The sequence below is a fragment of the Ochotona princeps genome, chromosome 18, assembly GCF_030435755.1.
Source record: "Ochotona princeps isolate mOchPri1 chromosome 18, mOchPri1.hap1, whole genome shotgun sequence".
NCBI classification, from domain to species: domain Eukaryota; kingdom Metazoa; phylum Chordata; class Mammalia; order Lagomorpha; family Ochotonidae; genus Ochotona; species Ochotona princeps.
This window is the reverse complement of record NC_080849.1, coordinates 31,270,625-31,298,140: the sequence shown is the minus strand read 5'-3', so window position 1 is coordinate 31,298,140 and position 27,516 is coordinate 31,270,625. Positions and strand designations below refer to the sequence as shown.

General features: G+C 39.2%; 1 protein-coding gene across 1 annotated transcript in view; it reads left to right on the top strand.

Moving 5' to 3' along the window:
- ASXL3 (ASXL transcriptional regulator 3) overlaps positions 1–27,516 on the top strand; it is a 107,015-nt gene that overhangs the window by 10,996 nt on the left and 68,503 nt on the right. Inside the window, exons 3-5 of the mRNA XM_036493603.2 lie at positions 7,794–7,915; positions 20,996–21,113; positions 22,064–22,183. Coding sequence (XP_036349496.2) covers positions 7,794–7,915; positions 20,996–21,113; positions 22,064–22,183 — 360 coding nt within the window. The remainder of the gene's footprint in view (positions 1–7,793; positions 7,916–20,995; positions 21,114–22,063; positions 22,184–27,516) is intronic.

The following is a 27,516-nucleotide window of genomic DNA, read 5'->3' as shown; positions in this document are numbered from 1 at the left end:
CCCCAATTACTCATCTTAATTGGCCAATTTTCAATTTGATTTATGTAAGCTGTGACTTATATGTAAGAACATAAAAGCCATGCTCTTGAAAGAAAAACTGCATTTTAATTCTCTCTTCTTTTTGCAATGACTATAATCATATCTTCAATAGACACCTGGATGCCTTATCCTGTTAGATATTAATTCGGACTTGACTTTCTTTTAAAGATGTATGTACCTGTTTGAAAGGCAGAGTGGCTAAATAGAGGATGGAGAGGAGAGGAGAGGACGAGAGAAGAGAGAGAGGAGAGAAGGGAAGGACAGGGCGGGGGGGGCAAGGAAGAGATTTTCCATTCCCTGGTTCACTCCCCAAATGGGCGCAACAGTAAAGGCTGGGCCAAGCACAAGTCAGGAGCCAAGAACTCCAAAACTGTGACTGGCCTTGGAGTTTCTGTGTGAAAGTACAATGTAGTTAGTAGTGGTATACATGAGTGGAGGATGTACCCTTGGTCCGTGCTGAGCTTTGGCTGATACTCGTCCTGTTCACTTTTACTGTTGTTCATTTCCTAGGTTGATGGCTTTGTTTCTGTGTGAAAATATCACAGGTTGTGCCGGTAGAAAATAGCTTCTAACATTTCTTCTCTCTTGCAAGTGGCATGTAGTGTTATTACTCTCCATCAGTCCAAAGAAGAAATTGTACTGTTTCTATGGTAGGAGGTGGTTAGATGATTAAAGCCCCTAAATAATATATTTATACAGAAATGTAAATAAAAAGAAATAATATACATATCCTGAGGTAACACATATATACATGTATACATACATAACATGTATATGTGTGTGTATAGTTTGCTTTGAATTTCCTCCCTTCTCATCTGTATGAAGAGAGATATTTATGAGTCTCCAGGGATGTTAATATAGCTAAGTAGACCTAGCTGATAAATGTGTCTGAAAAAGGGATTGCTGTAGCTATGTTTGGTGTGTAAAATGTTCTTCCTTCCTACCTGTGGAGATTCAGTGTCCTGTGCAGTGCAGACCGAACTGCTGTGTGTATCCTGTTGTGTGCATTGTACTGAAGACGGGATATACTCAGTTCTGTGAAGGGTGAGCATCACTTCTGACATATTATACCAAGTAACACCAACTCATTGAAGTGTCTGGCTTGATTTCATCTTGTTGAAGCACGCTTTTACTGATACAATAATGTATTGCTTGGTGCAGTTATTGTCTAATTGACCGTTCTTTGTTTTTTTGCTCTTCTTTCTGTGTAGATCTTCCAAACGAGAGTAAAGTTTCTTAGGGCTTATGAGGTGGATTACAAAATAAAATGAACATGAATTATGTCAAGTATTTTGTATTCATAGAAGACATCACTCTCAATATTAATAGTCCTAATACTTTGGATGTTTAGACTCTGTCCTTTGCAAGTTTCTTAGACAAAAATTGTGCTTTCCATGATTTCATTTCTAACCTTGCTTCGTTGAATGGGTGATTTCTCTTGGTGTCTCATATCCCTTGAATGTTTTTTTTTTAATTCAACAAGAACAACTGCTTAAACCATGTTTTTAGAGGGGGGTGCTGTCAGAAGTCTGGGTCAAAGAAAGGGTTAAAGGATTATCTTTTGTCTGAATGAAATTAAGTTCAGGAAGGTTTTAATTGGGTTCAAATAAATGTTGCGTTGTTTTTGTCATTTAAAAAAACAGTGTCGGCATGTCTTTATTGCTGCATTTATCCAGACTATCTTACACGATTTTACATATGAGTACTGTGCATGGATCACATTACAATCCAAGCATACACCTTTTTGATTAGTTGTTCTCTGGGGATACTTTAGAATTAACTGCTTATTGAGCTTTCAAAACTAATTTTAGTATCACCACTATGTTTTCATAGGTGTAGTTTTCCTCAGAATTAATGGCTCTATGAAAGTGCTCTTTGCCAAACTGCTTCTAAAACCTTATGGCTTCATGATCAGATCTTAGGTCTTTGTTTTCCTCTGTATCATACATAGTGCTTGGTATGAAGAAATGTAAGTTGTGCTTCTTAGATTCAACTGTCTTATGAAATGTTATTGAATACGAATCATGTGTCACAATGTTTTCCCTAACGTACTATGAGGTCTGTGGTTTAGATGTTTTATTCATAAAACGTATTAGGCCTGTAGTATACATGTGTATCATTTCTACGGGACACTCATGATTTTTAAAGCACAGAGTTTGATCAGAAACTTAAAGGGGGGAGTGTATTGGGAGGGAGAACTGATATAAATACAACTTATTAAAGGTTGTTTCCCTCCTTGCCTTTATTATACCATGGATCATCAGACCTTTTAGAATGCCTGTTACTCCTTGGGTGGAACAGTAGGATTTATATTAATTAGTTGCACTGTGTTGCAGTGGCTATATTGTGTCCCACCTCTGGTCTGTATTTTGGTTCGGCATGCACACAGATTCTGCAATGTCATTTGCCAATGTGATTTCTGATTTTGGCTCTAACATTTTATTTTTATGCACTTAAATTTTGAATAATCATAAAATAAGGTAATGACTAGGGACAGAAGAGAAAAGAAAATCTGTAACTAATGACTAGTTGTGTAACTTCCCGCCAACTGGCAAAGGACGTTCTGTGGCTTTTTCTGTTCTGTCGCCAATGTTTTAGGATACTTTTATGTATATAAAAAAGTTGCCTAACAGGATCTCTTATTTTAAAACCTTTCCTTTCTAAAACAGATTTATTTATTTGAGAGGCAGCATGATGGGGGGAGAGAGAGGGAGAGCCAAAAAGCAGACAAGATGAAGCAGAAAATATAGAGGAAAGCAAACCTTTGGAAATGCAGACATAGATGCTGAACTGGAGATTATTTAAAATCTCTCTGCTTGTTCACTTCTCAAATAGTTGCAATGGCTAATTCTAGGTCAAGCTGACGCCAGGAGCCTGGAGCTTCGTGAAGTCTTCCACTTGGATGGTAGGGACCCAAGCACATGTACGACCATTTGCTGTGTTCCCAGGCTCATTAGCAGGAAGCTGGACTGGAAACAGAGCGACCAGAATTAAATCTACTACAATATGAGATGCCTGTGTTACATGTAATGCCTGAGATTGCTCGGCTACATTTCCAGTGCATCCAGATTCACTTTTTATGTAAGCTTATCCTTTGTAACAACAACAGTGTTGCTGACCTTTGCTGGCACAAAATCTAGTTAAAAACTGTTAAAAACATTGATGGTTTAGATAAATTTAACCTAAAATAAATTTAGAAATTTAGCTTTAAAGACATTTGTGGATTATTTTCTCTGTGTTCACATTTGCAAATAAACTGTGGGCGCTAAGAGAAGGACAGAGCCACAGTTGCTGGGTTTGTGATGAATTCAGCACTTAGGTCTCCAAGAGGCCTCAGTAGGAAAAGAACAAGTGTCTCAGAAATGAGGATAGCCAGGGAAACGTTGAGGGAATTGAATATGTTTTGTTAAGGTGAGTTTCCAGGCAAAGTGATGGAGAAGGGTATTTGGGGGAGGGACAGTGCCAGTGCAACAGATAGCACACAATACAGAAAACACTAGAAAGGGTCCGACAACTGGGTCACACAAGGGGCTAGTTGGGGAGTGATTATGGAAATAGAGACACACCAAGTTTGCATGCCGATTTCTCCCTTCTTTGTACCTTGGATTACAGATCACAGTTAGAATTGTGCATGTTCATGCGTACATCTGTTGGTAGATGGATGACTAGGGTAGGAAGAAGCACCACCCGTGTATTCGTTGTAACAGTCACTTCTAAGCATATGAATGCTAAGCTGTATTTTCAAGTTCAATGGTAAATGAAAAAGAGGAAAGAGACTGAAATCATCAAGTTTGCTGGAACACAGTGAGCAAGCAGTTCCTTTGTCCTTGAAGGCTGTGTCCAAATACCTTTAACCTTCTACTCCCTCAGCCCCACCACGCCTTTGCTCTTAGACATACTACATAGAGCAAGAAGAGTGGTAGAGGCAGGCACATTTACAACCAGTGATTTAGCTTTTAATAATATATATGTATATACATTTTTACCCATTTTGACAGGCAAGTAGGATATAGACAGAAACAGTGTTGAATGATCAAAGTTCCAGAGACAGCTACCTTCCTTATCTCATTGTTTTTTTTTTATCTTCAGTTTGTCTACTTCCAACAAGGGCAGACATCAAGTGGGGTTCAAGCAGTTAAATCTATCCTTAGTGTTCATGCCAGTGCACAGTTAGAAAAAATAGCTCTCATTCTCTTCAGACTGCCAAGAAGGTATCACTTTCTAAGTTGCATGTCAGCCTTTGATATTTATTGAATAAAACATCTGTCCCGATTCTTCAGTTTCCTGTGTCCTGTTGTAATTTTACTTATATTGGATTTCCCCTGATCCTTTCCTTATAATTCATTTTTTTCTGGGCTTGTATTTCAGCCGCCAAATTCAGTCCTTCAGTGAAATATTCAGTTAACTGTTTAAAATGTACCCTTAATTGTTCATTTATCACATCTATAAAAATGAAAATGGAAAGAAAATCTTGTGCTTTTTTCAATGTGGGAATCTTTGTGAACTTGATGAATCCAGATGTACAATGAATGAGCTTTTAGATGTTATTCTTATCACATCACGTACATGGCAAAAGAATGAGTGAGACAACACATATGTTCACGTCAACGATCTGCAATCAGCAGAATTAAACTCTGCATTACAGACTGCTTGGAGCCTAAGGACGAATTACATGTGTATATTACTCTTACATTTCTTCTCTAATTTTTGTTACTTGAAAGTAGATTATCTTAAATCCAATGATTAATATTCATGAATTTTATCCTGTTACCCTTTGTGTTTTATTTAAGGCTAAGCACCTATTTTATGAGATACAAATGGTAGGGTAAAATAGTCTGACTCAGAGAGACAAGTGCTCAGTCCAAATTCTAGAAAGGGTTTAGGGGAGAGACTAACTGCCTGATAGAGTAACCCTTGATGTTTCAGTTGAATCTAGAATGTAGCCTAAGAGAGGAAAAATAATTAAATTTTACAGAAATGATCATTTTGAAAGTGAAGGTCATGCTGTTTCAGCTCTCTGACTCTCCCTCTCTCTGGGCTGGAAGTTGAACCGGAATCCTGAATCATGATTAACACAGTGCAGTATTGCGTTTAAACCAAAATGCCCAGCATAGATGCTGATCCCTAAATTGGTATCTGAATATCTAATGACTTTGTAGATTACAGGGAAATGGAGAAAATGGTGATCTAGCTGACTACTAGCTGGAGGAGGGACAGCTGGGTGTATAGTGTGACTCTTTAATCATCAGAAAACAAAAAGAAAACAAAAGCTTCGATGACACGTACATGCAGGATTTGCCATATTTTATCCTGTTGCTTTGACTTGTGCCTTTGACTTAACGAGTAAAAGCATCTCCCAGACAAACTGATAGGAAATGTATACGTGAGCATTGTCATACTTCCCACAAATTCTCTATTAGCCACAAGGCGCTTTCTTTCTTTTTAACTCATCAGTAAATATGTACTTTTCTGGGTCTTTCTGTCCTGTCCAAGTTTTTCAAAACAATGAAAAGGTGATAATATACAAAATCTATATCTTGACTGTGTATTGATTGTTTCTAATAGTCCTTGATAAGTTAGCTCTGGCGACGTGTTACAGATTAGGCTCATAGTCACTGCGAGGGGAGAAGCCTAGGAAATATGTTTTATGCAAGTTACTACAAGTGTTTCTTCACTAGAACGTTTAAACTGTCATAAGGAAAAATGTCGTATCTTATGAGTAGAAAGCGTTACTGGATCTTAATTATACAACTTCTTTTACTATATTCATAAGCAAATCTTTCTATTAGTGAAATCATTGGGTTTCCTTAGCCTGTCATTCTTACCCACTGTTCTAAGCTTCTTTTTACATGCCAGGGGTTGGATGACTTGTTGCTTCCTGTCCTCATTAGCTTACTGTTTGAGTACCCACAGTATCATGTATCTGGATTATACATTTTAGGCATGTAATTTTATGCATCTGTTCTTGACTTTTGCGGTCAAATGTTTTAGTTGGAAAGAAAAATCATGGCTCTGAAGCTGGAGAGGGCTGGCTTTGCAGTCCAGCGCTATTGTTTCTTTGGCTGAAAGATTATCTAACATTTCTGAGCTCCATGTTCCTATCTCTGTAGTGGAGATAATACCTTCTTGTCTTGAAAGAAATCACAAGAAATAAGTGATATCACACATGCAGAATACTTGGCATCAATACCAAATAATTCTCTATTTGGATTAACACTTTGTGCTTCATGGCACAGCTTGATTAACTTCTTCCTCCACCAGGTTATCTCTTGTGAACAAATGTTCGTTTATAGGCAATGTGTACTTAACTCTACCAAAAAAATTTGTGAGAATTTGTGTGTTTTCAATATTATGCATATACTTATGCTTTCATTTTTCAAAAATAAAAAGATTATTTCTTTTGGAAGATAGCTTTAGAACAGGAGGAGAGAGAGAGATAAACAGAGGTCTTCTACCCACTGGTTCCCCTCCCCCCAATGCTGCAGAAACCAGGAGTCAGGAACTCTGTTTGCACCTTCTGTGCAGGTGGCAGGGGCCGCAGAACTGGGCCATCTTATGTTGCTTTCTCAGGAGCATTAGCAGAAAACTGGATCAAAAGTGGAACACCTCGGACAAGAATTTGTGCCCGTATGGGATGCCAGCATCACAGGGAGTGGCTTAACAACTATTCCACAAAGCCAGTCCCTCCCCCTGCTTTTTTTTTTTAAACTACAAAAAATTTACTCCGTCCCACTTCGTTTAAAATTCAGGTCAGAATCTTCCTGAATGCCATTGCTTGGAAAGTATTCTTCAGTCAGTCAGTGTTAACACTCTTGCCGTTACAGAATCATGCTTTCAGTTTTGTATAATACATCTTCAAGTGGCTTTCTCCTGATGTCCTGTTACTCTCTACCTCAGACATATGCCTCCACTCTGCCATTAAAGACAATACTTCCTCACCAGGATCTTCAAAATAACTTTTTCTCCCAGAGGGCGCCTAGCAAAGGCTTCTTCATGTGTACTTCTGCCAAAACCGCCACGGAGTTCCACCTGCCCCCCCCAGCTTGAGGATGACTAGAGAAAGGGTCTCAGCTCTAACATGGATTCTGTAGAGCTGGAAGTACTGGGGACAGCTTGGTCACCCCTGTCACTGTCACTGAGACATTGATTGTCCAGAGATCCAGCATTGTGGAAGAAAATGTCTTGCGTAAAATATGCGATCGGAAAGCCTGATTGGCTTTAATCTGTTCAGAGTGCCATTTCCTTGAAAATAAATATCTTGAGTTGGTAACACACATCTTGGATTTCATTTTCTCTTTCCCATGTTACAGTTGGCACATAGAAAAAGCTAGCTATGTCACAGGGGTCATGCCTTTGAAACCTAGTAGATTTAACACAATGTCATTTCTTTAGGTTGCTGCTTTGGGATTCTAGGCAATTGCCTAATGTCAGCATTCAGATTTGGATAGTATCTACTGACTTGTAACTCTTAAACATATATTGCACATTTTTATGTCCATATAAAACCTCTATGAGTGAAATTATCATCTATTAATGGATGAGAAAATAGAAGCTTAGAGAGATTGAATGGACCTGTGGCCACACAGTAATTAAGTTATCCTCTCTCTTCAAATCTACATCTCCTTTTTACTGTGTTATTTCGCTTTATTTTAGGATTCCATTTTAATCTAGAGAAAAGCTCCAAGAGAGTTAATTACAGAGGATATAAAAAAGGAATTCAAATTAGTAATATCATTATCTCTCTCCGTTTCTAGTTTGTGTGAAGCAGGTAACCGATGGAGCATCTTCCACTCGAGATTCAAGCCTTACTAACACAACAGTGCAAAGCAAGTTAGTGTCTTCCTTTCAGCAACACACCAAAAAGGCTCTTAAACAGGTAAGATAGCCAGCATTTGTCCTTTGTCCTTCACTTCTACCTGCGTAAGGTAGTGGGTCTTCCGTTGATCAAGTAAAACAAATAAGAACTTAGCAATCAGAAAGCAATAGAGATAGCCTGAATTCACCCACTTCCACAGTACGTGATGCAGGAGTTTAGCCTGTGCTTAAAATACAAAATACACACACACACACACACACACACACACACACACACACCCCCACACCCCTAGAAGAGGCTTCTAAGAACTTTAATGTAAAAGAGAGGAGGAAACATACAAAATTAGGAATCATAACTTTGTTTAAACATGTATGTATGTTAGAGATGTATAGTGAATCTATACATTGTGTAGTTTCAAAACTATATTGCATAGTTTAAGTCATGTCTGTATTCTCTGTTTATCTGGTATTGTAAAATAAAGTTCTTATAAGAAGATAGTAAGCATGGCTTACTTATGTCTAGAATGTTTGTTAGCAATATATATGTATCATATATATATATAGTATGTATATATAAAGAGGAAGAGAGAGACAAGAATGTTGCCATCTGTTGGTTCACTCTCCCAAGCTCATGACAACAACAAATGATGGACAGATATAGAAATTAGGAGGCAGGACCTCAATCTGTATCTCCTTGTCCAACTGTTTAAGCCACACCTGCCGCCTTGCAGAGTGTGCTGTAGCAGGAAGCCGGAGTCTAGACTGAAGCCAATATCTGAAGTGTATCTTGAGTGAGTTAACTGCCAGCCCCTAGGCACTGTTGCTTGATACTGATGATTGGAGCTTTGCAGTGTCGTCCCGGTGGTGACTTTGCAATAGCAGCAGCCTTTATCAGTGGGCCCTTAGACTGAGATGCTTTTGGGAGGCGGTGGTTCTAAAGTTGCCTGGAGCTGCTGATGTGCCCTACTTTGAATCGTTGTCACTCTATGACTTTAGAGCAGCCACTTTGCATCACTGAATATCAAGTTCCTTCTTTAACAAATACAGAAAATTATGGTATCTTACACGTATGATTATCTGAGAAGTAATTGCGGTAATACATAGAAAGGCCATGATGGAGTGCATATCTGGACTATAGTAGTCAGTCATAACCATTAGCTGTGCTGCTACACCACACAGGATGGACCATGCTGAGTTAGGAAGGATGGGATGTGGTGGAAAGAAGCAGTCATTACATGTGGCCCCACTAGTTTTTTCGTTTGTTTATATAAAATTTATTTATTTTTATTGGAGAGTCCTATTTACAGAGAGAAGGAGAGATAGAAAGATCTTCTGTCCTCTGGTTCACTTCTCAGGTAGCAACAATGGCCAGGCCTGAGCTGACCAAAGCCAAGATCCAGGAACTTCTTCCAGGATCCCATTTGCGCTTCACACAGGTGCATGGTCCCAAGGCTTTGGACCATCCTCTGCTGCTTTCCCAGGCCACAAGCAGAGAGCTGGATGGAAAGTGGAGCAGCCAGGACACTAGCTAGTGCCCATATGGGATCCTGGCACATGCTAGGCAATAATTTATCCATTAGGCTGTTGTGCTGGGCCCACACTATTAGTTTTTATATCAATACATGGAAGGCTTGAATTTGTGCCCTTAGTTCATGATTTTTCTTTGTTTTAACTGCTTTTCTCTGGCGTTTTCATTTTGATCTTTCACAAACCCTTTTAATCCTGATGACCCTAACTGAGCCCAGCAACACAGGGACATGTTTATAACAAGCAAAAGAAAAATCATGTCTTTTAAAATGTTGTTCATTTTTTGAAAACCCTCATTAAATCTTTAGTTACTTAATATTCACATCCAGTTTCCTAAATGTGAAGTATTTACTCCTTCCTCTTCCCCTAAGTTCAGGAAATATAGGGAGGCAGCGCTTTTGTGCTCAATACGTTACCTACCTATCCTGTATTAATTATTAAAATTTTAGTATTTTCTTTCATTTGGTATTGCATTTTTAGCTGACAAAGTATTTTCTTCTGAATAGGTCAAGTAATCTTTAGGGAGATGGGCATCTAAAACATTTTTTCAAAAGTAAATTCTAGAGAGCAAAACTGGAATCCGTGTTGAGATCTTTTAATTGGTGACATGAAGAATGGGTGTGGGCGGAGGACCCTGGGCAAAGGCTCATTCAGGCGGCTAATAGGATGCAGGTGATCAAATGCTAACCAGGATCGAAGAAAAGATACATAAACAGATACTTGTAACTTTGGCATTTAAGAAACGCAAATGGGATCCTAAATGATTCCCTCATTTCTGAAGTGCAATGATTGGGAAAATCTGCAGACTGTGATGTGTTTCTGAATATGAGTGGGAGTAGAAAGATTCCTGTCTTGGTGTTGTTAGTCCTCAGTATCTTTTACTTGATTCGTGTTGGTTCCCTGCCAGTTGAACACTTGGCAGTTGCTAGAATGTTCCGCAGTTTCGAGAGAGCATTATTGCTTTGGTAGAGTGATGAGTTTTCAGAAAGGGCCACGGATTTGCTTGTGTGCTGCATTGCTTTAGGAAGTCCTCGGTGCAAGCTCCTTCAGGTCCTACAAGAGCTGTTTCACTCATTTCTTACCAAGAAGCAAAGTCATTACCGAGAGAAATGGCTCAATATGCAGCAGAGACGCTGATGTCTGATTAATGAGTCACTTTGAATAGTAGATACATGTGGAAGAGGAGCATGTGGGATTTTTGACCAGACTCCATCTAATTGCTGAATTTCTTAAGACGGCACTTTGTTAAAGTGAAACATATGCCATTGAAAATTGTTAGCTATCTCAGCAAATCTGTAGCTTTTTCTTTTTTTTTTTTAATAATTAAATGCCCATGGCCATGCAGCATTCATTGTAGACGTATTTATCCATACACGATGTAGCCATGCATATGAGTAATTATTCCATATTTGTGAACATGTTTTGTATGAAGCATATACATATGCAGATTGCCATCATGCATCTCTGAGACCAGTGGAAGTAATTAATAATAATTACATTGGCTGAGATTTACATTATGCTTTTGATTTCACATGTAATATAGCATTTAATTCTCATGCAAATTCTTTGACATCTGTGCTCCTCTTTTCATTTTTTAAAAAACGATATTTATTTTAATTTTACTTTGAAAGAGCAAGCAAGAAATCTTTCATTTCCTGGTTTATTTCCCTAAAGTCTAAACTGTCAGGGCTTGCCCAGGCTGAAGATAGGAGTTAGAAACTCCCACACAGGTCTTCCATGTGGGTCTTCATCAGCAGGGTGCTGGATTAGAAGCAGAAATGGGACCGAAACCCAGTCACTCTAACATGAGGTGCAGGTGTCTGAAGCATCTTTACCGCTATGCCAAGGACCCTTATCAGTATTCTGATTTCTAAAATAACAAAGTTCAGGGAAGCTAGATAACTTAACCAAGGTCACCCAGCGGGTAAATCTTGGAAATGTCATCCATATACATTATCATAGTTTCAGAGTCTATTGTCTTAACTAATTCTACATTTCAGCATATGGTATATATTACAATAAAGCATTTTACGCTATCCAAGAAAATTTACCCACTTACATGTTTGTATAGCTTAAAAACAATACAGTATAGTCATTGTAAGGACAGATGGCTTATGTTCAATACCAGCATGTGTTAGCATCATGCGCTCAGATATAGTACTCATTATTTTCAAACTTATTTGAGAGGGAGTGTGCTCCCATCTGCTGATTGACTTCCCGAGTACTGGCAACAGCTTTGGCTGGGCTGGGACCTTAGTTGGGGGACAGCGGTGCAATCCAGGACTGCTATACGGTAGCAGGAAGCCAGTTACTTGAACCATCGCTGCTGCCTCGTAGCTTCTGCACCGGCCGGAAGCTGGATGCAGGAGTTGGTGATCATGCCTGCATATTCTAGTGTGGGAAACTGGCATGTTATCTACTAGGCTAAGCACATGCTTTCTGTTAGTATTTTATTAGAAGTGTATTTTGTTTCAGTAGGGCGTTAGTAGTCTGTGTATTCCCCAGTTTAATTCTCAGAAAGAAGCAGATAAAAGCAAATCCTTAAAACCCCATTAACTTTGCAGTCTTAATTATAATGAAAAATAACATTTTTTAAAGATTTATTTCATTTTTATTGTAAAGTCAGATTTACAGAGAGGAGAAACAGAGAGAAAAATCTGGCGTCTGCTGGTTCACTCCCTAGAAGTGAGCCTATCTGAAGCCAGGAGCCAAGAGCCTCTTCTGGGTGCAGGGTTCCATGGATTTGATCCTATTTTTTTTTTTTTTAACAATTTTCTCAGGTCACAAATAGGAAGCTGGATGTGAATTAGAACAGCTGGGACAGGGACTAGTGCTGTATGAGACCCTAGTGCTTGCAAAGCAAGGATTTCACCACTGAGCTATTGTGCCAGGCCCAAAATAACATTTTTAAAAGATTCCTTTATCATAGTAAGATAGATAACAATTTCCCACATCTGGAGTCCCTGTAATGTATACCTCTGTATAAATCATCTTGCTGTGTGGGGTGGGCTCTTTAAAATGAAGCAGATAGGACTTGTTTAAAAATCCAAATTAGCCCCAGTTTGTTTCTAAGTTTTATTTTTCCCTTTTGGGTAGAACTGGAAAGCATATTTTGTAGAATTAACTGAAAAGCTTCCAATCTGAAAACTAACATGTGTATCTAAACATGTTTTAAGTCTTTTTACAATAAAATATTTCAGTTTATCTCTGGAGCAAAGCATGCTCAAGTCAGCATCTTTATATTTCTTCCTACCTAAAGCCAGAATTGAATTGCTGTGGATGTGATATAATCTGTACCTTCCCTGGACTTATTTCGTTGTGTTAGGTCTGTTTCCTCTGAAAAAGTAAATTTATTTCCATATTTAACTCTATAAATTACTTTCCTACTAAACAATCCCTGGAAGTATTAAATGTGGAAAGTCCAATTGTTTTTCCTTTACAACATTGCAGATAATTAAATTTTACTGTGTGTAATTTTGCAATTGCATACTATACTTGTGACCAGCTTGAAGACATATTATTTCACAGTAAACTACATTTGTGCTCACCATCTGCTCATTTATTTAGGTTCTGCTATTGGATCTTTCTCGATTTGGAATGATAAAATTTAAATTTGTTTGGTTAAGGTAGTTCATTAGTATTCAGAATACATCTGCAAGGTGCCTCATTGATGATATCCCCTAAAATGAACATAAACTGAAGTGGGAAGATTGATTATATAATATAAATGTGAAAATGAGAGTTTTTTGTTACGAAAAGTTGAGGAAAGGGACAGTCATACCCTACTTTTCACAGCAAAGAAGGACATCTTCTTAGGAGGCCCTTGCACAAGCATATTCATCACCATCTCCAGTGATGTTGTTTAGTCTTCTTTGTTGTTTCATTGGGACATTCTTCAAGTTTGCCTTTGGTTTTGGTAGGTGCTATTCCTTTTCTCTCTCAAGAGAACATCTTTCAAGATGAATTGTAGGGCAGGTCTGGAAGAGTGCGATTCTTTTAAGCTTTTATTTACTGTGGAATGATTTTATTTCATTTTCAAACATAAAGGAAAGCTTTTCTGGGCAAGTTATTCTGAGATAATTTTTTCCTTCATAATCTGGAATATGTTAGTTATTCCATTCTGTTCTGGGTTGTAGAGTTTCCTCTGAGAAGTAAACTATGAGTTTTATTGGGGATCCTCTAAATGTTAATTCATTTTTTTGTATGCATATTTAAGGATCTCTTCTTTATGTTCAACTGAAGAGAGCTTGATGATCATGCGTCATCGTAAGGATCACTTTTGGTCAATCCTATTGGGAGTTTTGTGCCCCTGCTGTATGTTGTTTCCCAATTACTTCTTCATGTCAGGGAACTTTTCATTTATTATTTCATTAAATGCATTTTTATACCCACCATTTCTTTTGCACATTTTGGAACTCTATAACTCTTGAATTTGGCATTTTGATAGTGTCTCTTAACTGTTGAATACTATTTTAAGCTTGACCCAGCTCCACTTCCAGCTTTTTGTTTGCTTCCCCATTGTGGCAGGAAATATCTTCCAATTCTGTTATCCTGTCTTCTGCCTCACTCATTCTATTATTGAGGCCTTCCACTGAAATTTTAATTTGCTCCATTATGTTCTTAATTTCTAACAAAGGAGCTTTCATTTGATTCATTGTTTCATTTCCTGTGTAGCATATTCCTTAAATTCTTTGAAATCCTCCATGTGCTTCCTGTTGTTCACAAGGTTTATAACAACTTATATAAATTCTTTATGTCACATTTTCTCGATGTCTCAGTTAACTCTGAGTTTGGTAAGGGCTATTTATTGTGCCTTTGTTTCTTCTTTTTTCCTTGGCCATTGCTATTCTGGGTAGCAGATTCTTCTTCTTAGGGGCTGGTTTCTAAACTGTGTTGACCACTGGTATACAGGTCGGTTTTAGTGATTGTGTTTTGGTACCCATTTCTTCATTTGCAATCACTTGTGCCACTCCCTCCAGCAAGTCTCAGTCCCGGGCTGTTGTGCTAGTCTCTACCATATTCTCCTTATCCCCAGCTCCTGACTGACCACTTTCCACCTGCTATGATCCAGGACAGTGGTCCTGCCATTGCCTGCACAGCCTTTCTCCCACTCCTAGCTTAAGCAATGCCTGGGATTAGGTAGACCCAGCTGTCCTAAATCACTGGGTGCTGGTCTTCCCAGAACCTGCTGGCTGTTTGGTCTGAGAACCACCTGAACCTATTGTGGTTGGAACCTATAAGATGCCATGTCCTCACTGTTTACTTTAGACCAGTGCAGTGCTCTGAGGTGGAAGTGAATTTGCTGTCGGCCTACCTCATGCATAGCTCAGTGTTGCCCCTCCGATCCTGCAGCCTTTGCCACAGTGCACAAAATGGTGCCTGATATTGCACTGATAGGAGTTCTGGTTCAGTTGGCTGGTAGGCCTGGGGGTCACCTGGACCTGTTTTGCTTGGAATGTGTAGGATGCAAAGTTGGTACTGTTTTCCTGTGGGACCAAGTACAATGCTCTGAGCTGGAACTGAGTTTGCTCCTGGCTTAGTATATGTGCAGCTCCGTTTTGTACCTCCAGTCCCTCAGCCTTTGCCGCAGCACACAAAATGGTAGCTTCTGTAGCACCAGTGGCATTCTGGGTTTGCTGGCTGTTATGCCTGGGTGCCCCGTAGACCTATTTTGAGTGCAAACTAGAATGCGAAGTTTGTACTGTTTTCCCTGTGGGATCAGTGCAATGTGCTGAGCTGGATCTGAGTTTGCTATGGGCTTACCTCATATGCAGCTTGCTGTTGTCCCTCTGTTCCTACAACCTTTGTCACAGTGCACTGAAAGGTACCTGATGTGGACTTGTAGGGGTCTGGGCCATGAAATCCACTTGTCTCTGCACCGCTGCCTGGGGTCTGTGGCTCTGCCTCTGCTTGTGGTCAGAGCAAACAAATCAGCATGATAGGCGGTTCTTTGCCTGGGTTTACCTGCTAATCTCCTGGTGAAATTCCCTTCCTACCTGGTCACCAGTAGAGCTCAGATCACGGATCACTGACAGCTGATCGCTGCTGGTGTGTCTGGTCACTGTAACACCTCTCTGTTGTCTTTACTGCCCCTCTGCGTCCACGGGTCTCCAGGTGCCCTCCTGCCGTTGGCCTGTACTATTTCCTGGAATCTTTCATATCTGCTTCACTCTGGCTAATTATTCTCCTTCAGTTTAAACTGGTCCTCACCCTATGCCACCATCTTGCTCTCTGGCAAAAGATCCTATCTTTTAAATTTTTTTTTATTTGAAAGAAAGATCTTTCGCCCACTGAATTTAATCTGGTCTCTCACATTGCTGACAGGTACATAAGTAATTTAGCTCAAATACTGGCTCATTAGCTGGACTGTAAGCAGAGGAGCTCAGACTTTCTAACACAGAATGGAGCCGTTCAAGCATCAGTTTTACTGCAATGCCATATGCCTCCCCCTTTTTATTTTTAACTATTACAGAGTCATATATTTTCCTAACAGAGATACTGAATTTAGCAGTTAGAAGTTAAATTGCAGATATTTGTATCATGGTATAAAATGGGAATTTTCTCATGTTCTTGGAATTTTAGCAAAAGCTCAAGCTGAGGACAACGTGATAAAGTGTATCTTGCTTTGAAGGGAGGTGCTAGGCACAGCCCCAGAGGACTTACTGAGAGGACTCAGCAGATGGCACATTGATTTTACCCAAATAGTCACAGACAAAATCACACACACACACACACACACACACACACACACACACACACATTTTGCTTAAATTTCATAATATGTCACAACAAAATAAACTTACCCTTTAATTCTATTTTATTTGTGCCTGTGTCTGTGTGCACATATGTGGGTTTGCCTTTGTAAGTAAATTCTTGTATTTTTAAGGATTATGATATGAAATCTGGAGAATTCTGAAAGCAGAAGTGACCTCAGTGGCTGAACAGAAACAAAATGTAAAGCCATACACCGTGTAGTGTAGCAAGGATCCTGAGTGTATTTGTGGGCCGAGGAGATGCTATGCAGTGGCAGGAGTACAGGCATTCCAAGAGGCATCCTAACCTCTGAACAAAATGCCTGTCCCTGATAAATGTGTTTGTCAAGGTTTTGATTTTGACCCAGTGAATACTTAGTGAGCATCTGATATATTCCAGGTACTCTTGTATTCAAGGCTGTGTCAGTAAACAAAGTGGACAAAAATCCTTGGTTTTATCAGACATACCCACTAGTTTGGGGAGGAGGAAACAATGGCATCACACTTGCTGAACGATGTTTATGCCCTCTGAGAAAAAAAAAAATGCAGAATGATGGGGTTGGAGAAGACTGAGGTAAAGGTGGTTTATAAAGTATTCAGGTAGCTAAGGCAGGAGTGACTGGGATAGAGAGAAGGGCCAATGTGAAGGGCAGTGCTGTACCAGGAGCACATAAAGGGAAAATTTGAGATGATATGAATTATGGAGAGACTTGCCTGGGGTGTAAGATTCAATTCATTCCATGCAGTGGAACCTTCTGAATATTAGCCAAATGATTGCAAACAGCAGGCCTTTGTTGGAGGGACACCTCATGCTTTCTCTTTGACCTGTTTCTTTTCCATCCTTGGTGTTGACTAGTTAGCGTAGGCACTCCCAGTTGTAGGGAGGGGGATGTCTTTACTCTGAATAAAAATCCTCTGCTTCCTATAAACCTTTAGCAGCTGTTTCTGGTAAGTTCTTTGCCATCTCTGTAAAATCACTGGTCTTTGTTCTTTTACAACCACATTGGCTTTCTTTTTGTTCCATGAACCATCCGAGATCCTTCCTGCTAGGGCATTTGCTACTGCTGTTTTTATTGACTTGGACCCCACCATTTTTACACAGCTGGATTCTTCTTGTCCTGTAAGTCTCATCAACCCTTTGGCCTCCCAGAGAGAGGTTTTCCTGTCCCATCAGCCTAGACTGATTCCCTTGGCGCCCACTACCCTGCTTCATTTTACTGCTATCACTTTCTTAGCACTTATATTCCCGTGAAATAACTAGTAGTATTTCATGCTTTCTTGTGAGTCCTTCAGAAAAGTGTAAACTAATTAAAGAAAATTTGTGATATACGCATGGTTGTGAATCGGCACGCTAATACTGCAGTAAGGAGAGTGGGTCCTCAGAAACTGCCTTCTTTGCAAAATGGATATAGCCTATAAATAATAATAAAAAAAACTCTATTGAGTATTTACTCTGTATTCTGAACTATGCTAAAATACTGTTCTTGCCAGCACTGCTGTCTCTGTTTCCCAAAGTACTTTGCCTAGCATCACAGAGCTAGTTAGTCATATCTTTCTCTGACATTGCAATCTTGTAGTCATTGAATCACACAGCCGTTAGAACAACTCCCTCCTCAACAGCCCCAGCTTCTTTCCAGTTCACATTAGAGAACAATGGATTTTATTACCTACACTGAGCAGTGATTAGACTCATTTATTTTGGGCATGGGGGTTGGGGAACATTGTTTGCAAAGCATCAAAGATCTGCACCTCAAACTTATTTTGGTGCAGTTGTCTTTGTTTTTCTTCATACCTTTTTAAAAATAGACTCATCTAAAAATCTAGACCCAATGCACCCCTTGAGTTTCAGCTTTCCGCTCTTATGGGGTCTCTGTGTTCCCGCTCACTTCAGCCTTCACCTCTGTCCATGTCTTACCCCGCTTGCCTGACCCGAAAGGCATTCAAGATTGTTCACAAGTCTGTGTTGAAGTGTTTGAGTCAATAGGTGTGCAGATAGCTGCAGAAGTGAAGTTGCATATGCTTAAAATTATGCAAAAGGCTAGCCCTCATTTCATGCAGTATAAACACGTTCCCACAAGAAAGCAGCTACTCTGTACCGACTGCTTCATGGGCATGAAAGTGGTGGGATCTGTTCGAGTTTAACATTAGCCAGAACGATTACAGACATCTCAAACAAGTCAACATTACCATACTGCAACATGCTGATCTGCCTAAAGGGTGTGCCCAGTGTTCTTAGGTAAATCGTGCTTTCTGTTGGTTGGGATCAGATGGATTGGGATATTCAAGGCAACCCCAGATTAATCTACAGTGACTGTGGATCTGGCACACACTGTCAGTCCAGAGGCCCCTTTAACATCTGCACAACTGACCCGCAGTATGGCTGAGTTTATCTGGCAACCTGTTGTTTTACCAGTTATATGGTAGACAAAGACTTCAGTTTTACTCATCTGCTCCTATAAATGCTGTTTGGGTGTGCCTGCTTTTTGTTTTTATTTTTTGAATAAAAAACAAGTCCATGTATTTTTTAATACACTTAGAATAACTGCATATCATATATGGTGAGCATTGAGTTTTGGTTATCTGCAGCCACATAATGTTGCAGTTAGTATTTTTTTAAAATATTGAACTGTGAGGTATTGTGACATTTTTCTTAGTAGGAAATCAATATTTCTTAATGTTGATTAGCGTTCCTTTGTCTGACTGTCAGAATTCAAAATTGCCGAGAGTTTTTGTTCTTATTTCAATCAGTTTTTATCCACATTTGATTACCAATTTCTCTGTACTTGAATTAATTCTAGAAATTAGATCTAGAAATTGAGGACCAAATATTTTTTACATTAATTATTATTCATCACACATGCTCTAAAAATTCATTCCATCTTTGATTTTTAGATTCCAACATATTGGACTCTAGTTAGTGAATTATTCTTTAACCAAAATAAATAAATAAATAAATAAATAAATAAATAAATAAAACCTCTAGATCTTTGTAATGCACTTAAAGCAATTTTTTTTAAATCTCTGGTAGACATTTAGTTGCAATCACCTGTAAAAAAGTAGTGTTGCATGTCAGTATTTTAAAGGATATTATAATGAGAAGTATTGTTCAGATATTCTAGGTAGGAAATACATGTTCACAAAATGTCATTCAAATGGGTTCAATATTGGCTTCATGTTTTCTAAGTGAATTCCCAACCTCACACATGCACATGCATGTTTTTAAATATTTAACATGTTATCAAGAGATATAATTAATAAGATCTATGATGTTTATACTTGTAAAAATTGATCATTGTGTAGGTTTCATTGTTTTATAGAGTCTTATGCAGTGGGCAAAGATAGACTTACAGTACTGTTTATTGTAGAACTTATAAATTAATGTCTGATAAGTGCTTTAAGTCTTATACAAGTCTAAAGAGATTAATGCAAAATTTATGTGCAATTATATATACACATCAAAGGAAGAGCAGAGTAAATGTTTTGAATATTTCATAGCACATATGCTTACATTAAATCTGTTATTGACAGCAGGCTAAAAGTGAGAATATTAATTTTTGCATTTCTCATTCCCATCCCCATGGTATTACTTCATCAAAGCTCAACAGATATAAGAACCAAATGGGCAGTGTCTTATCATTTGTGATCATGTCATTTATAATGATTTGCTCAAGCCTTTACTTTCTCCTCTGACATTAAATTCCATTTGAAAATATCTTCTCTCATTTAAGTAATGTTGAGTTTTTCACATCTATAATCATTTGAAATTATTTGATCACAAAAGCTTAGAGTCAACAAGCTAATGCCATTTGCACATAAAATAGCAGCTTTTTTTGATACTAGCGGATATGGAGTCAGTGCAGTATGTTCAGATTGTGGGAACTGTTGATCGAAGCACATTTAACATGTAACTGAGACGTTGTGTGATTGTTAGATATTTCAAGAATAAAAAAGATCTGAGACTGTCTGCAGCTAGACTTTTAACCTTCTGAGTTTTAACATTCCTGTGCCTGTGAATTAAATGGCTGTTCCATACATAAAAAGACCTTTTTTATTAAAAGTAATTTTCTGCATATATTGATCAACTAGATAAGCTGTATTTCAAAACTTTTCGATGTCTTTTATTACATTATCATCCCTATGGCCAATTCATTTATGAAACACAAAGTCACTCCCATTTGGAGAGATTTATTCCATATCTCTTTTTTTCCCCCTCTTGGATTTGCAAAACCCCATCATGTCTGTGTTCTGAAGGTTAATACCCAAAGTCAAGCAGACAGAAGCCAAGTGCTGCGAGGTTTCCAAGATTAGGACTGATTCCCTTCACAGAAATCAATGATTCCTGCCATGTTCGGTGCTTTGGTGCAGTGCTCCCCACGGCTGAGTGCGTGCATTGGTACTGTAGTCCTTACATCCTGTACATGCTGATGACACTTGATTGACTTGAGCAGTGCGCTGGAGAGGATGCACCTGCGAGAGAAGTGCAGACACATATATTTTTATCCTGGATTGGAAACATTTATTTTACATTTATTTTCCTTGGGAGTCATAGTTTCAACTTCCACAGGCTCTCAAGCCAGGCTGCTAAGGTAGAGCAAACCATTAAGTGCTGCTTTGCTGTCAAAATTACACTGAAAGTGGCCTCGGATTTATAGTCTTCGCCAAAGCCTGATTTTATACTTTTGGGAGAGAATGACATCAAGGTGGTTATTAAAGATTCTGACACATTAGAGGTTCTGTTTAACTTGAGTCTCATAAAGAGGTTCTGTCTAATTATGCGCAAGTAGATCATTTAATTCAATCACGAGAAAGCATTTTGGCTGGTTTTTTTTTAAATCCTGTTTTTTTATTATCATGTTTTGTAGGCTCTGAGGCAGCAGCAGAAAAGAAGAAATGGAGTCTCAATGATGGTCAACAAGACTGTGCCTCGTGTTGTTTTGACACCATTAAAGGTGTCCGATGAGCAGTCGGATTCACCTTCAGGTACAGAGCTCCGATAGCCCGGGCATGGCCACTGCTTCCCAGAGGAGACGTCCTCCCTGGGAGAGATGTTAGGAAGCTTTTCTGAATAGTAACTGCCACTGAGGTTTGATTTCCAATTTTTATACCATTGAGTCTTCCAGTTCAGAAACTAGAGTATTTACCAGTTTTAAAAAAAAAGGCACCAACTCTTATGCTCAAATGATTTCATTTGGTGTTGGTGAGATGTATGAGGAAATCTCGTGCTGCTGTGGGGTGGGGGAGGAAGCTGCTCACTGTTGTGGCTTTAGCTTCTGTTTGAATCGGGAATTTTACGCGTGGGCCACATGCTGCTGTGTAATTCTTCTGAGTTCTTCGGAGTGTGAATTTGTTTTGCTGTTCTGGGCTGCAACACGAGGAAGCCTTTATTAGTTTTTCTGTTCCGGCAATATTCTTCTCACTTCAGCGGAGCCCTGACCTTTTCTTATAATTTACCCCGTGTCATTGTATCAGCTGTGTACCATTCTATTTATTATAGATGAACGTTTGCATTTTCTGTTCCTGCTTCAGCACAGGGTTATTTATAAAGATCTGATTGCTCCCTCTTCCCAAGACCCCTGTTTTCTTCATCTTGCTGTCTCTGTCTTGTATTGTCTCTAAGTGGGATAGTATTGCTCAATCTTGTTCGTGTGTTCTTACCGTAGATCTGACTCTATTTATTTTAAAAGCTATCAGATCGGTGAACGTGTTTTTGACTCTGCTATTAGGCCATCTGTTCTTGCGTTTTGTTCTGTTTGATTGATTTATTGGGCTTCTTTCTTTACATCCAACAGGGAAATCAGATTGTGGCCAAAGGTAGTGTGTTAACTCCTAGAAAAGGAGATTCTATCTATGGTTCTTGAAACAATTTTAGATTTTTCTTTTCAAGGACAGTGAGAAGAAGATAATGGCATAATAACTATTTCCTTTTTTAGGATCCGAATCTAAAAATGGTGAAGCAGACAGTTCAGATAAAGAAATGAAACATGGGCAAAAATCTCCCACTGGAAAACAAACAAATCAACACTTAAAAAGATTAAAAAAGTCTGGTTTAGGTGAGTGTTGTTCAACAGACTGACATTTCACGTTTTAGAGGTTTATGTTTTTTTTAACAATATATCATGGGAAATTCTCAGAAGGCTTTTTAAAAACAGTGATTGAATAAGGAAATTTAAATACCTATATCTAAACCAAAAGAGTTGCTAAACAAGGAGGCATAGTTACAATCGTCTGTTCTTGGGCTTGTTTGTCCATTTACACATGATATTATTGGAGGAAGCAGAGGGTAAAGATAACTCACAGTGTGCGTCCAGGTCATTAGCTACCTGCTGATGGTTCCATCTTAGACGGAGCGTTGTTTGTGTGTGATTGTGTCACTTGATGGGAATGTATTGTATGAGGGAGGACATGCAAGTGTTTATGAAGGATTCATTGAAGTGGTGAAAACGTTGTCATCAAGGTCCTCTGTGATGGAACTGCTTTGCCTTTTTTCAATCTGTGCCGCTAAAAACATGCCCAGGTGCCTGAAAGTGAGTATGGGATCGCTAAGAAGTGAGCTGGACTCAGTCCCCAGGTCTTGCCCATCGCCCCTGAGTTTTCTCTGATACGCTTTGCTTCTTGAAGTTGCTCATCAGGAGCTCAGCAGAGCCACGCACAGGAAAGGAGTAGTAAACAGAAAAAGACAAAAAATATATATCCTGGGCTGCACATTGTGAGTTTTGGCTGTTCTACCATGTCAAGAGACCTGAACCTAAGGTTTCTATTCTTATCTCCCTCAGTTGACCAATAAATAGGGATAATCATGATAATTCATTTCTTGATATTATCTTGTAAAATAGTTGATAGAAACCATAAATTCAGCGATGTGGACTCTGTTAACAGGTTCTGCCACATTTTCCTGGCAACTTAGAATATCTTTTTTTTAAAAAAAAGATTTATTTAGTTTTATTGGAAAGGTAGATATACAGATAGGAGGAGAGACAGAGAGGAAGATCTTCCATCCGATGATTCACTCCCCAAGTGGCCGCAATGGCTGGAGCTGAGCCAATCCGAAGCCAGGAGCCTGGAGCCTCTCCCAGGTCTCCCTCGCGGGCACAGGGTCCCAAGACTTTGGGCCGTTCTCGACTGCTTTCTCAGGCCAAAGGCAGGGAGCTGGAAGGGAAGCGGGGCTGCTGGGATTAGAACCGGCAACTATATGGGATCCTGGCGCGTTTAAGGTGAGGACTTCAGATTTTTTACTAAATTTTAGGAACATATTTTCAATGCAAGCCTTTTAATAAGATTTAAATACCTATAAGAGACCTCTGAGGCTATAGTATGAGGTTTCGTTATAACAAAGATGCCTAGTTTTCATTATTTCCAGGGGTCAGTAGCCTAGGCCAATGTATATCTGCTTGTGTTTGTGTGCAACCACCATTATATATATATATATTATATTGACTATATATATATTGACATATTTATTTTAGTCCTCTAGGTGTTGCAAAGTAAGTTTCTTAATATAAGTAACCTTGCAAATAGAAAATTATAGTGGGATAATTATAAGAAATGATTTAAATTATGTCTTTAAAATAGTAACATGTTACTATGTACTAAAGATTTAAAGTTCAGTGGACATTAATGAGAAACCCGTGTGCCACCAGCCTCAGCATGCTCAGTGTCACATGACCAGTGTAAAACGTCAAGGCCCTGGGACCTCCCTGTTTGCTTACTAAGCCAACTGCAGGCCCAGAGGTCAACAGGATGATGTGCTGTTTGTATCGTCATCAACCCAGGAGGGCTTGTGTCTTCAGTTGAGGTTTCTCATATTCTGATTGTAACATTGACATTCATAACCATGCAGAGGAAGAATTAGGGTTTTTTTCTTTTTCACATTGAGGGTCAACTGGGAGACAAAGATGAGCATACAAGGCTGAGTGTAGGAAATCTTGCATGCCACTCTGCATGTCACGTCTTACAAACAGGACTGACTGCCAGAGTGTATGTCATGACTGATTCATCAGCACTTTCAAAAGATAACCAAAGAGACAGTTATGATTGCTAATGGGATTTCTTTTAGACTACAAAACAGTAGAAATGATGAAACCATTTTAATGGCAGAATGAGGAGATAAAATCATACCACTGTTCATATTTAATGAAATGATCTAGGTATTTTGATACACAATATCTCATTGAAGTCTTCAATTTTATACAATAGAACTATTTCTGTTTTACACCTGTGGAAGCTAATGCTGAGAAGAGTTAGGGCATTGTTCATGAATGAATTCAAGCAGAGCCATAGGTTACTCCAGAGCCCGAATGTCAAAGCAGCCAGTCTGTGTTTTGCAACTGGAGGCCGCCTTGAGGAGTAGAAACAGTGTATGCCACGCAAGTCTGCCATTACTTGTGACAGTGTGAGTGCCCGAGTTACATATGGGAGAACTGGCGACTCTGAGGCCATTTCAAACAGGAGAAACAAAAGGTGGGAATTAAAATATGTCAGTTAAGACAGAAATTGTCAAAATGCAGGCAGTTTCCAAGAAGGAAATGGCTTATTTTGTCCAAGCAAAGTCAATAATACTTACAAAGCTTCCAGTGTATACCCAGTAGTGTCATATGAACAATTTAAATTTAAAATGAATTAAAGACCCCGGAATAGAACCATCTCCAGACAACCCACCTCTGTTGTAGACAGTGATATCTTTGGTATTCTGTTGGAATGAGGATATTTATTGCTCTATAAAACATAATTATGGATATTCTGCTCTTGTTTTTGCCACTAAGGTGCTCATTCCTGGGGAACAGTGATTTCCCCCTCCATCTTTGTAGTCATTGCTGCATCCATTGTATCTGCTACAGAACAACCTCACTTGATGGCCTTCTGATACAACCCCCAAACTTGAGTTGGCTTGCCTGACACCCAAAAAGCCAATCACTGATACTAGATTGGTGGTAGAAAGTAGGTATCCGCCTGCATTGTGCAAAGCAAGGAGCCAGATAACTATTGCTTAATTCCCAGGCTCCCCAAGTGATTAGGAGTGAAAGCTATTAGTGCTTGAGCTAGAAACTCAGAGGCGGGTGCTAAGCTCATGTTGATTTTGTAGTTGACCGGTGATACTCCTGATCTTGCTTTGATTGTTCAATGATGCTGTGCATTTCAGGGAATTTTGTGTGTGTGTGTGATGACCAGTTGGTCTTCATTTGTCTGGGGAGTTGCAGTCAAATGGTAGTTATCTTGCCCCAGACCTGGAGTTCTCCTAAACAAAGCTAGCCTGAGATAATACTGTTCATCTAGTTTCTTTTCTGTGGGGGAAGGCAATGATTCCAGAGTCCTGTGATTAGAACCTTATAGGGCTAGCTGAACCACTCCCTCAGTTCACTAAATTTCTTTAGGTAAGTGGCTGATTGTAAAGGATAAACGAGAATACCTTAGACCATGGGAGATGCGAGGGGCTAGGTCTCAAAGCAACGACACCTCTAGCTAAGGCTAATGCCTCTACGTTATAAACATTAATTCAGGGATTCCATTTCATTTCTCTGTTGCTTACTAGGCTTTGAAAACATTTTGAATGAATTAATGATGTGGCTGGTCAGTTTAGGTGAATGTTGTATCCTGTAGGTTTCAGTGTAGTGTTAAAACTGCTTATATTCTGGTCCAGTGCAAGGCTAAAGTCCTCGCCTTGAATGCCCCGGGATCCCTTATGGGCGCTGGTTCTAGTCCTGGCAGCTCCGCTTCCCATCCAGCTCCCTGCTTGTGGCCTTGGAAAGCAGTCAAAGATGGTCCAAAGCCTGGGGACCCTGCACCCGCTTGGGAGACCCAGAGGAAATTCCTGGTTCCTGGCTTCAGATCAGCCCTGCACTGGCCGTTGCGGCTCACTTGGGGCGTGAATTACCGGACGGTTGGAAGATCTTCCTGTCTGTCTCTCCTCCTCTCTGTATATCTGACTTTGTAGTAAAAATAAACAAATCTTCAAAAAAAAAACCTGCTTATATTCCTTTGAATAAAAATTATGTGCTTTGAGGAAGGTCTTTCTTTTAAAAACCAGTATATAGCCAATAGCAGAACCAATGCAAGGGAGGGTTCCCCTCCTGCCCGTCAGCCAGCAGATGGAGAGAGCCAGCGCCTCCTCCTGTTTTTCTTACCTGCATCAGACATGTAATTCCCAGAGTTTCAGCAGTGTGGCTCTCATCTGTTTTGCCTGCTGAAGATAGGGATTGTTGTTTATAAATTCTAAGCTATTTAAACCATTCTTAATTAAAGCCAGTAACATATTCTAATTAAAATTGATAATCCTGAAAGAAAGAAAATCCAATCGAAATCAGACTTCATGGCGTAAGCCCATATTTCCTTTTTCTTGTGATTTTTTTTTTTTCTAACAGATTCCTTGGGCACTCTAAAGAACATGAAGTAAGGAGTCATAATAATGTTGAATTTCCGTATCCTCTGGATGCTTTAGTCATTTTATTTCTGATGGTATTCTTACAGGTCTTTTGAGCTTACATCAGTAAACACTACTGTTGTTGATTTAGGTGTTTTGTTTACACTTACCTAAGGTTATGTATTAAAACTGAAAGTTCTCTGAGTAGCTCTGGTTTAATTGACTTCAAAGTGGCTGAACACAGATGTAAAGAATAAAGATTTGCTGTAGTATTTGCTAATGATGTTCTAGTAAAACAAAAACAAACCAAAATTTGCTTCTCCCTCTTGCATAAACACAGCAGTAACAATGTTAGCACAATGTTTATTATTCTTATTTTCATAGGGTTTGCAAATTAACATAACAGTAAATTTTAGGCAGCCCAATAACCTAACATTGGAAACGTCATCTGGTGAGCTGGAGGGTAGATGCAGGCTGCAAATGGAGTTTGAGGTTGGTTTTTCTTACGGAATCAATTGCCTTAATACTCTCTCACCTTGTCTTGGCACAGGCTAAACCTTATGTAAAATGTTCCCAAAGGAGTTTTCTGAGATAACCCTAATGTATTATCACCTCATTGTCTTCATGGCCCAAAGCTCTAGAGCATAGATTTGTAAACAGTTAAAATTTCCATAATGATTTTCTTATCACTTGTTTTGCATGCCTTTCAGTGTAATTGGGAAACTATTTTTTAAGGGAAGTTTAGATTTACAGCAAAATGAAACAAAGCATACACATACCTACTCCACACAGGCACAGGTTGATACATTCCCAGCATCCTTTCCCATAATGCTAGGGTTTTTGTTACACTGGATGCAAGTACGTTAACACATCGTTATCAGCCAGTCACCATATCCATTGGGTTCAGCTTTGGTGTTACACATGCTGTGGAGGCTCCCAGTGTCACATCCCCAGCATCCCCCATGGCAGGCTAGAACAGTTTTACTGTCCTGAGTTTCCTGTCTGTTCTGCCTTTTCCTCCCTTCCTGT